We start from the raw sequence: 12,104 nt of genomic DNA, 5'->3' as shown, positions 1-12,104 counted from the left end.
TAAAACTTAAAATTATTATCAGGATACAAAATGTATTTTAAATTTTCCTCATTGAATTTAGATTAAACCATAAAGTTTATAACATTAGCAAGCAACATGACTCATATATTAAGTCATCTAGCTAATGGATGTCTCTTGAAGTTAATTTATTTCTAGAATAACAAATGCCAACCATTAAAAAAAACTAATCAATTTAAGAAAATGAACAAAAGAGCAGTTTAATTAACAAACACCTAATTAGTTTTAAGACCAAGGCAGAGCCTGCCAAAAGATTTACACTATTAGAATGGCTGCTCATCTGTTCTCCAACTACCAACTTAGATTCTGCAAAACGTATAAAAAATAAACCTAATTTTTTTTATCCTATCAAGTTGTACAAGAAACCTATGGAAGACAATAAAGTATACTAATTAGCTAAGACCTTACATAAAAAAATGTTAAACCAAAAAAAAAAAAAAAAAAAAAAAAAAAAAAAAAAAAAAAAACTGTTCTTTACTTTTTAAATGTTATGAAATGCAGCTAGGAGCTTTCACTGCTACTCTGATGCGAAGTCTACATGGTAATTGGCAACAGTCAAAACAGAATGGCGTATGGGCACTTGATTTCACTATGTAAACTAAAGAAAATATAAGTTTCCACAGAAATAAAAGCATTACTTTGCAGGTGCCAACCGACAGACCAGGACTTTAGCTAGCCGCAAAAGCAGCTTATTTTCGGGGTTAAGCAGAAAGCATTTCACACAGAAGATGGAGTCGGAGCCCAATGTGATCTGAAGCAGTGCTAACCGCCACAGAGCAAACAATCGGGGAGGGCCCCAGCCTGCGGGGAAGGTTGAATTCTCCCACACCAACAAGGCAGGGCAAGGAAGCAGCACACTGCAGCATTGAGGACAACAGACAGCCTGTTCCCAGAACCGCCCAGCCGCATGCACAACATACCAACAGAGGATTCAGAGCAAGGGGATGGTGTTACCTCTTTTATGTAATTCTCTCAAGGGAATATTGTCTCCTCCCCCGTCATAAGGCAAATAGGGATCAGAAGAAGCATCCATGATCAGAATTTTTTAAAAGAAGGAAAAAAAAAAGAATAAAATAGAGAAGCTTGCTAGATTAAAAAGATGGTGGCATTTTTCCTTCCCCTGCTATGGCAAGCAAGGGAGATGCCATATTTGATGAGGTTAGAACTGCATAGTTCGACTGGCTGAAGCAACTGGGTTCTTCCACAGTGGATGATGTCATCAAAGGGAAATTATTGCAGCCTGGTTGCTAGTGGCTACAATCTAGCCCGGCTTAGAGGCAGCACAGCCTTCTTAATCAGGTCCTGCTGTGTACAACGATGACTAAGCGCCAAGTATAACAGACGAAACTGGTTTGAGAAATTTAAAGCGCTCACAACATAGTTTCAACAGTAAGACAGTAGAAATACTTTTTATTTTAAGAAAATATAAGACAAAAAAAGGTAATTCTAGATCCAATGACCCTTTTTATCTCTAATATAGGAAAATAATTAACTCTTAAAAGGATGTTTTATAAGTGTACTAATTTATGCAGTAAATTCGTATGAGTCATAGCAGTGAAAAAAAACTAAAAAACACCAACAAGTTTCTCCATAGTACTAGCTTTAAGACTGTGCTTAACTGTCTTTTATGGAGAATTTAAACCCTGAGTCACTGAGTTAAGTGGCATTTATCTCATTAATAATCCCTTCCAGCAGCACCTTTCTCTTTCCTGCAAACACCAGCTAGGAGACATTCTAGCTTAGGAGAAAGGTGAGAATTTATCAATACACTACTTGTTTTGAAATTATGCAAAAAAGATTTGTTATGTAGGAGACTTTGTATTTGCTATTGCTTTCTATCTTACAGAAGATTGTGCTTAAAGACTTTCAGTAGAAAAATATGTATCAAAGTCAGCTATTCCTGTCTTTGCTAAAAATTTTTAAGTTTAAAACTGTAACTTTTGCTTTTAAAACAGTTATTCCAAACATAACTAGTGTTTCTATGTGATAGGAGTTCAAGTTTTATAGATTCTTCTGAGTCCTCTGACTAGAATGTTCTAAAATGGCTGTCATGCAGCACACTAAACAGATGATGTATGTCCACCACAGAAAGTTGTATGGAACTTGGGCAAAGGTCTATGAACTGTGTTTTCTTCAGTCTTGAATGAGACAGCCTCTAAGGTCCACTCCCACTCTGTGTATATCTGAAAACTGAACAGGTAATAAAGGGAGAAAGTCAATTAGCCTGGTCTGTCTTCAATTATCTGGAGTCTTTTCTCTCCCAAGATCATAAGTTAAATAGGTTTGTAGACTTCAAAATCTTGAAACTCAAATAAACATAGCTTCTTACAAAAGTCCATGTGGAAGCTGGAAGTGAGGAGGACTTTAGGAAACAAAATACAAACTAGAATTAAAATTAAAATAAAAAAGGTAGCACTTTTTTTTTGTATTTTTCAAGATCTCTTGAAAACTCTATGTATATTAAGCAAGAAAAGCTTTGACAATGTCAATTTTACCAAATTATCTTCATGTAAATTTGGCCCCTTGGCTGTTCTTTGGTATATTTTGTGACCATTTAGACATTTTTAACAAATATATACTGCATAGCACTGGTAAGTCATTTCATTTGTATGATACTGTTCTTATGTACCTTAAGAGAACATGAAAAGTCCCCCTATCGATGGGCCTGGTACCTGGGCAGTTTCTGACCTTGCTCATCAGGAATGAAAAGGGCAGTAGAAGGGCAGGCACATCATGCCTGTGAAGTGCTGACGATGCCAAGGAAATTTTGTAGCCATAGTGATTTGCCATTCAAGATAAAAAAATATGTGCATATAATATATATTATTGTGCTGGTATTCAGAGGTGATTTTAGAATGAAACAAGTCGAACAGTTGTTATTACTCAGCAACGAGGCAGAAGAGCAAAGCGGGCCTTCCCTCAGTACTTACACCGTTACACACCAGGTCAGGTGAGGGGAAGATGGGGACCCTGAACCTAACCCCTGCATGCTGAACATGCTCTACCACTGTTCATCCAGAGCTCTTCGTTATAATTTTTTAAACAAATATATTACTTTTAAAATAATAATGTGAAGTTTTTTTTTTTAATTTCAAGAACAAATTGTTCCTGCAATATAGGACCCACAGACGGCACTTTCTGCTCAGATTTATATTTGGACACACCAGACACTAAGCCCTCATTTACAGTTAGTCAAGGAGGGAAGGCACACAGCAAAGCTTTCAGAGCTACATTAAAGCCACACTAAGGGCTGCAAAGTCACCACTAAACAGACAAACACTGAGAGGTCTAAGACGTAAAGCACGCCGGAAACTGAAATTACAAAAGCAGTTCTACAACAGTCATACCTTGTAAAGTCTTAGAATCCTTGCCTGGGCACTTTCCAGCACACTTTAGAACAGGACAAGGTACACAGGAGTGAAGCAGGAGAACTGTGACCAGGTGACTACTGTGGTTACAATTAGGGGTGTGGTGGAAGGGAAGGAGGAGAAAAGGTAAAGTCTAGAATTTGTAAACTCAGCATGCAGGAAAGAAAGTCTAAAGGGAGAACCTCTAAAGAACCAAAAACCCCTGAAAGGGTAGACAGCACACACAGGCCTTGGAAACCTCTCTTTAGTCAATTACAATCCTCGATTCCAACTTCAACCTCATATGAAAGTCAGGATGTGTCAGACTCTTCTTATATCGTGGCATCGTGATGGCCAGCTCACTGGTCCTATATAATACTAATAATCCAAGAAAACTACTATCTTTTAAAGACATAAAGAGAAAATAAAGTTTGTCTTTAGGCCTGACCAACAAGTTACAAAGATGACGGAAACAGAGAAAAATGTTAAACAACTCGGGAATTAAATCAGGAAACCTAAACTGGAAACAAAATGCCATAAAACCCAAGAAATCTGCTGTGAGATTGTGTCTATGGACAAACTACACACATGAAATCTCAACAATGTGGCTGCCTAAACAAGGCCTGACTAATGGCAAAAGCAGCTGACATGTCAACGTGGACGGGGAAAATCTCATGGATCCTCACCCCTAGATAAAGAGCTATAGGCAATTAACCACAGTACCCCATTTTTCTTTCTTTCTTTTTTTTTAATTGGTTATTTTGTTTATTTACATTTCAAATGTTATCACCCTTCCCGGTTTCTCCTTGGGAAACTCTCTATCCCACCCACCCACTCCCACCTCACCACCCTGGCATTCCCTTACACTGAAGCAACTTAGTCTTTTAGGATTTCATTGGTACTTCAGCCTCATTTTATCCAGGCAGGCACCAACAAATCAATATCATGTTCTTTTTCCTAGCACACTAAGACATTCCAAATCACAACACTGCATAAAAATTAATATGTTTAATTTTTTCTATATGCTTCACCTTACTTTTACATTATGGGACACTTTTGGGCAGTCCTCTATTTCTATCAAGTGGGGTGCTCTGAATAAACAGCCTGAGGATACAGGTGCAGAAATGTTTACAAGGGACCTGGCAACAGAGCGAGGCTATCAAATGCATGAAGAACATGACCTTGCTGGAATAAGTACCAGATGAACTTTGGAATAGTTTATTCTAAAAATAAATCTGAGTAGAGCATTTGAAAGCCCCAGGACACTTCTCCAGCAGACAATCATTAAATACAGTCACTAGAGTTGTTTTAGGGCAAAGCCCAGGGCCTAGGAATCCCAAAGAAATATTGGGCCATTTTGCTGGCTAATTTTATGTCTATTTGACACCTGGGGGAAAAAAAGTTTCTGTAAGATTGGGCTGTAGGCAAGCCTGTGGGGCATTTTTAAAATTAGTGCAGGAAGTGGGATCAGCACACTGTGGGTGTAACCCTCCCTGGGCTTGGTGGTCCTAGGTTCTATAAGAAAGCAGGCTGAGCAAACAAGCCAGTGAGCAGCATCCATCCATGGCTTCTGGATCAGCTCCTGACTCCAGTTTCCTGCCCTGCATGAGTTCCTGTACTCCCTGCTTTTGATGATGAACTGTTATCTAAAACTGCAAGTGAAATAAACCCTTTCCCCCTGAGTTGCTTTTGGTCAACTAAGATACCCATCTATTACAACGAGCCTATTAAAGACAAACTAGTGGTGAAAAGCAGAGAAAGAAGGCTTAGCCATGTTAAATGCTGTAAGGGATCTCACACTTCAGGCAGCATGAACATCTACACTCACTCAAATATCAACACAGGCATATAATGAAATGTAAAAAGAAAATTATTAAAAATTTCTAAACCAACCTTTACCAAAGATTCCCAATGTAAGGCTGTGAGTTCATATTGCCCAATTTGACTATAACATGGTCCCAAACATCTTATTTAGTAGAACAGTACCACCAAATACACTGGTAAAGAACAAGTAAAACAATACAGCTAAAATTAGCTTATCGCCTCTCAAAAACAGCATGCATAAACATTAACCTTCAAAACTGCCAAGAATAACAATTCTAGCTCAGAATTTGTATCTTAGATTTCTGAGCAACACCACCACATCATCTCTCTCTCATATCTACACTAAAAACCTTAGCCATATCATGGAGTAGTCAGATCGGCAGTTTTCTTTACTGTACACCCCTTATGTGCATCTGATCCATTTGGGGACTTGGAATTGCCTCTGGATCTGACATCAACCTTGTATTTTTTCTAGTCTTTTTAAAAAAGATTAATTATATGTACAGTGTTCTGCCTACAGGCCAGAAGAGAGAACCAGATCTTATTATAGATGGTTATGAGCTACCATGTGGTTGCTGGGAATTTAACAAAGGGCCTCTGGAAGAACAGTCAGTCAGTGCTCTTAACCACTGAGCCATCTCTCCACTACCCATAATTTTTCCTAATTCCTCCTATACTCTACAAGCTTATTTTACTTTATATTTAAAATGTAACTATTCCCAACCATTTTCAGGGTACAAAAATACCAGGGACAGTGAGCTGGCATCGCACTGTAGCTGGACTGAGACTGGCTCTGCAAGCCCAAGCCCCAGGACTGTTAACCCTTGGTATGTAGGCATGTGTCTGCAATACTGGGGCTTTAACTAGGGACCTGCACACCCACAAGTTTGATACTGCTAAGTTGTATCTCTAGCCATTTCCAACCTACTATTAAACTTTATTTCAGAATAGAGAACTCCTGAGTACTTCTTTCTTTTGAAATTGTTAATGTTTTACATTTCCATGGCATATTTGTCAGCATTAAACACTAACATTAGTCAACTCCCATCTTCAGATTATCTGTGTCCTCTTTATACTCTGGATCCTGGTTCAAAATACCATACTAACTTGGTTATCCTCTTTTGTTTTTAATCTTTAACATTTAACTTATTTCCATAACCTTTACTGGTCAGATAATCTATAGAATGTCTCCTATTCTTTATGTATTATTTTTCTTGAAAATAGATTTGTATCACAGACCTTCAGAAAGGACACAAGGATGACATCTTCAGGAGTATAGGATATCAATCTCAAATCATTTGTGTCATTGTTCATCATTTGAGTAACATTTGCCAAGTTTCCCTACTAAAACACTTCTATTTCTACCCAGCCCTGACTATATTCTTAAAAAGTGAATCATTAAGTCAAGCCCACCTTCAAGGAAGAAAGATGTTGGAATTAAGCTTCTCCATGAAATTGCAAAGCTACATTAACTATTCAGAATTCTTCCACAGGCTGGGCATGCCTTCCCTCCACTCCCCATTTATTTATATCAGTTTGTATCATTTATAGCACAGCTCTGGGCCCATTTCCTACATGGAACAATAATGTACGTGCTTTCCTTTGTGGTTCATGTCATTGTAGCTCTGCCCAGTAGAGGGACTCTTTCAGATTCCCTGACATGTTCCAGTGCTTTTTAAAAACATTTCTTTTTTTTAATTGGGGGAATGGGTCTCTAGGGGATACGACTGGGGTCCTCACTGCACAGCTTGTTCACTGGAACTGCTTCCAGAATCCTCCCGCTCGTGCTCATATAAGGAACCCTAACTGAATCAGTGGTCTCACAAAAAAGTCAAAGTTGGAGGAAGAATATTTGGGAGAAAAGGGTTTCATTAGGAAAGGGAAATGACTAAAATTAATTATATACATGCTGGATATTTTTAAGTAATATTTTAAAGCATATTCTTGAGTTATAAAGCTCATGTATTGATACATAGAATAGAGCTGTTCTTGTTACAGGATATTTGACTATTGTACATAGAAAACCTAATTGTTAGCAAAATATAAAAACTTAAATAGATACTGCCTTTGTTAGATGCAATTAGGCGTATCCTTAAGAGAGGCAGTTAAGGGTGTGCCTCTAAAAGCCCCCAGAGATAAAAATGGTAAAGAATGCAAAGTTCCCGCCTACTTTAAATCAAGGTGCTAGAGACAGATCTTGAGGTCTTTGCTCTGTGACCTGAGGCAAAGTCAGCTAGACAGCCTTGAGTACCATAAAGGTGAAATGATTCTGGCCCCTACAGACTTGTTGGTCCTACTGATGAGTAGCCATGTGCTTCATTGTCAAGGATGCTAGAACCATATGGTTTTCTTTAATGAATCCAATTCTGGCCACAAAAGCTTGCCCCTTCTTCCTGTTACTTGCAATAAAAATGTTTCCACTTTCCAATGAGTTTTAATTGACTAAAATGATTCACTTCAAATACTGCCTGATTTTTGTCCTTTCATTCACATTTGTTACTGATAGTAATAGTCATCATCCTTAACATACTTGTATTTTTGATAACTGTGTTCTAGATTACGTTGATATTTACTTTGAGCAGACTTCATTTGTGACATTAGTAAATACATTTCTTAAAAGATTATAAACTATACAAAACCAGCTCTCTCATGAAGGGGGTTTTCTCTTATAAGTCTATTCCAGGTCTAGACCTAAATTCTTTTCGCTAGAAAAACAAAAAATGTAACTGATACCTTATTTGCATACTCTCATAAAAGAAATTTGCTCATATTGGGATGAAAGAGTTTAGCATATTCAAGCAGAAAGAACACACACACACAAACCAGAAACAGCCACTATTAACTTTTTCTATCATTAGTCAGCTATTTTTTAATGACTCAATTAAGTCATTTGTGTAAAGATCTCTAATGCACTTAACTTTCAAAGCACTCTTCCAATGATTATTATTTTTTTAAATAGGAAAACATGAGGTATGCAGAGGTTGACCTGCCAAAAGTTACAGAATATGCTGAGCCAGGATGTAAATTCAAGTTTCCAACTTGAAGGCTCCCGACATCATCAACACGCACGATAAAACATTACTGGTGTTTTCAAATGATTACTTTTTATCTGTGTTGCTTATGTGTTTGGTGGGTCTTTGCCTTGTCTGAATTCATGATGGTTGATAAAAGGCTCCTGCTTCTTCTAAACACCCCTTTTCTGTTGAAGATCACATCAACTACACAGAAAGAATACTCACTGTCTTCCAAAAGGACATTCCCTGTTTCAGAGACTCTTACTCCTACTGTGGTGTTCCATGCATTGCTTCTCCTTGTACAACAATCTTAGCAATTCAAAGATGTACTAGAATAAAATTCACTGAAACAGGTGAGATGGTTCAGGGGTAATGTACCTGTCACCAAGCCTGATGACCTGAGTTATGTTACCTTTAACCTACATGAGCAGAACTGCACTGTCAAGTTATCCTTTGATCTCCACATGCAGCAGCGTGGCATGCACACACACACACACAATAAATACATGCTACAAAACGCCTTTAAAAAGAAACATTTATTTTTGAGACATAGCATTTAGAGTATCTAATATCAAGCTTAAAATATGTAATTAATTTTGAGGACAGAACCTATACAGAAAACACCAGTATCTGTGTACCCTAGGGGCATCCCAACTTTTTCCTTAATATATTCTTAATTTTATTTGGTTGGTAACATACCTAGGTCCAGTAAAGGAATCATGACCATTCTAACTAGTCAGTAATGTCATTTCCTTTGCCAGTGGCTGGTCTTAGTTTGGGCACGCTGCCAGGTTCTGGTCAGTGACATACAAAGAAGTCTATTATTGGTGGGTTCAGTTTGAGGAAAATTATCCTCTCCTTCTACTTACTCCTCTTTTTAAAAGTCTGAGTAAAGGCATCACTAGCACTTGAGGACAGTGGGAAGATGAGAAGTGCTGGATCCTTGTCCTGTTATTTCTACTTCCCTGAGTTAATTTTACACCCCACATAAAGAACCAAAGAGCTAAAGAGAAGAAAAAAAAGAGAATGTTGTTCATTTCATCCAACTTCTTGATCTATGAATGCATATATTCTAGTTTATGACTTACAATAAATGCCACTTTTAAATTAGGTAGAAAAATCAGTGACTCTAAGAAAGCACGTGGCTAATAATGCAAAGTGCTGTCCTTTTCCATCAGAGAACATCCAAGGGAGGCAGCCTAGATGTGTCTCCACTGTGAAAAGCAATTAAACGGAGAGGTAAGCCCAAGAGTTCCAACCATTTTTGCTTGTGCCATTTCCAGACTCATAAACAGAGTAATTGAGAAAGCCAGAAGATGAAGACAGATGCTTCTTACAGTTTGAAGGGGTCAGAACTCAAACTCTGAAGTACAAAAGCACCACAGCAATGTGAATTTGAATGGACTGATACCTGGAGAAAAGAGATGAAGTGGTCCATTGTATCCCACTTTATTCCTAAAATGTTTGATTCCCAAATGAAAGAAGCAAATGGTAAATAGGCAGTCATTATGACAAAAAGAAGAGCAATCTTAAACTGCTAAAAGAAGCAAAAAGCAGGCATCAGTGCCTACCACTGAAGACCTCCAGTAAACAAATACTGCAGCTTTCTACAAAAAAAAAAAAAAAAAAAAAAAAAAAAACTTCAAAAGAAATGCCCTAAGAATAAAATGATTTTAAGAGAACAAAATAACAGAAAAGTCTTTTTAAAAAAAATGTAAATTCTCTTCCAGGATCCTAGACTGTCTATTTGCTAGGGAAAAATTTGAAAGTCCTCTGGTGAAGACATTGCCACTCAGAGTCCACAATTATTGTTAGCAATCACAAAACCTACCAGGAACTAAAGCCAGGAAAGAGCCAAAAAGAGAAGGAAAAAAATCAGGAAACAAATGAAACCAAGGTACTGAAATTCTCAGACACAAATGTCAAAAATGTGATCAATATGTTCAAAAAGGCAACATAATAATGTGGATACTTTCTCAGAACACTGACATGTACTTAAACAAACTGGAACTCAGGGTGGAATAACAGTGCTACTTGCTGCAATAAACTTACCTTTTACAGAGTGGATAAACTCCAAACCTCCAAACTTTGACACTACTAAATGCTGATGCGGAAGCAGGTAATCAGAACTCTCAATTAAAATGACAAACACTTTGAAAAACAGTTGGCAATTTCCTATAATATTAACTGTACCTTTAAGATTCAGCTGGGGCTGGAGAGGTGGCTCAGCAGTTAAGAGCACTGACTGATCTTCCAGAGGTCCTGAGTTCAAATCCCAGAAACCACATGGTGGCTCACAACCATCTATCTGTAATGGGCTCTGATGCCCTCTTGTGACAGCTACAGTGTAGTCATATAAAATAAATAAATCTTTATTTTAAAAGGGGGGGGGGGTGCTAGAGAGATGGCTCAGCGGTAAAGAGCACTGACTGCTCTTCCAGAGGTCCTGAGTTCAATTCCCAGCAACCACATGGTGGCTCACAACCATCTGTAATAAAATCTGATGCCTTCTTCTGGTGTGTCTAAAGACAGCTACAGTGTACTTATAATAAATAAATAAATAAATAATAAATAAATAATAAATAGATCAATCAATCTATCTATCTATCTATCTATCTTTTTAAAAAAGGTTCGGCTACAGTGCACCAAAATATTTACTAGTTAGATGAACTGTTCACATGAAAAGAAAAAATAAAAAGAACACATCCCAGTAGAAACTCTACCACATGCAGTGGGAATCCTAAGAGAATGGAGAAAGGAGACTTCAGAATCATTTGTGATGGCTCATCTTCCTTATCAACCTGATCACCTGGGAAGAGGGACCCTCAATGGAGGAAGCACCTCCATCAGATTGGCCTATGCACATGTCTGTGAGGGTATTTCCTTGATTACTAATTGACATAGGGCCCAACCCACTGTGGGTGATATGAAAAAAGTGGTTAACAGAGTCTTGGGTGGGGCGAATAATCCAAAATGCAGCACACCTCCATGAACAAGCTTCTGTTACTGCTTTAGCTCCTGCCCTGGTTTCCCTACATGAGGGACTGTAGCCTTGAAGCTGTAACAAGCTCTTTCCTCACCACAGTGGTGTTGGCTGTCATTTTATCATAGCAACAGAAAACAAAGCAGAAGAGGATATACTAGTAAAAACTAGTATGAAAAACCTGACAGTGAAAAATCAAGTCACATTTAAGTCTTACGTCTCTATAATACCTCAACCAGGGTATTATTAACACATAGAAAAAAAAACACCTATGTATATCCTGCTTAAGCAAATCTAACTACAAAACATATGCATGTGCTGAAATTAAACAGGACAAGGAGCAAGGACTTCAGAACTGTGGGGAGAACAAAGCCCGGGACCACAGGAACACACAGAACATAGCTACACACAGTGCAGGTGTAATGCTTGGGATTTTCCGTGTTTTCCACTTCTTTATATGTTCATCATTTTCATGTGGATATTTCCCCTAACTGGAATAAATATTTTGGTGCATTATTGTTTAATCTGACAGTACAGTAAACACTCAGTTAATATTACAGGAAATTGCCAAGCTTTCTTTCAAAGTGTCTGTCATTTTAATTGAGAGTAGTCTGCCTTGGTCCAACCAGTTCTGCATATGGAAAAAAATCAAATCTAAATTCATATTTACATTACACACAGTTAAATGCAAGCAGATTCAATCTAAATGTGAGTGACACGAGAAGATAATAGAATACTATCTTTGACCCCCAAAGTGTTTGACATCTTTTAAATAGCAATGTTTGGCTATGTAGACTTCTCTATCCAAGTCTCAACACCTGAGATTACACATCATCTCACCCAGTTAAGAATTATAAACAAGAACATAGAAAATAAGAAGAATAAAGAAAATTACTAACAAGATTTCATTAGAACCAA

The 12,104-nt window shown here is 37.6% G+C and overlaps 1 protein-coding gene across 5 annotated transcripts in view; it reads right to left on the bottom strand.

Moving 5' to 3' along the window:
* The window catches only part of CLCN3 (chloride voltage-gated channel 3), a 68,138-nt gene that overhangs the window by 48,097 nt on the left and 7,937 nt on the right, over positions 1-12,104 (bottom strand). For 2 of the 5 annotated variants that reach the window (XM_080928972.1, XM_080928975.1), the window contains exon 1: positions 973-1,121. The exons of the other annotated variants lie outside the window; for them this stretch is intronic. In XM_080928972.1, coding sequence (XP_080785098.1) covers positions 973-1,051 — 79 coding nt within the window. In that variant the 5' untranslated portion in view covers positions 1,052-1,121. Of the gene's footprint in view, positions 1-972; positions 1,122-12,104 lie in introns of those variants that run through there. 5 annotated transcript variants of the gene reach the window in all.

The sequence above is a fragment of the Micromys minutus genome, assembly GCF_963924665.1.
Source record: "Micromys minutus genome assembly, chromosome: 14".
NCBI classification, from domain to species: domain Eukaryota; kingdom Metazoa; phylum Chordata; class Mammalia; order Rodentia; family Muridae; genus Micromys; species Micromys minutus.
Note: the sequence above shows the minus strand (reverse complement) of the source record. Positions and strands in the feature narration are given on the sequence as shown.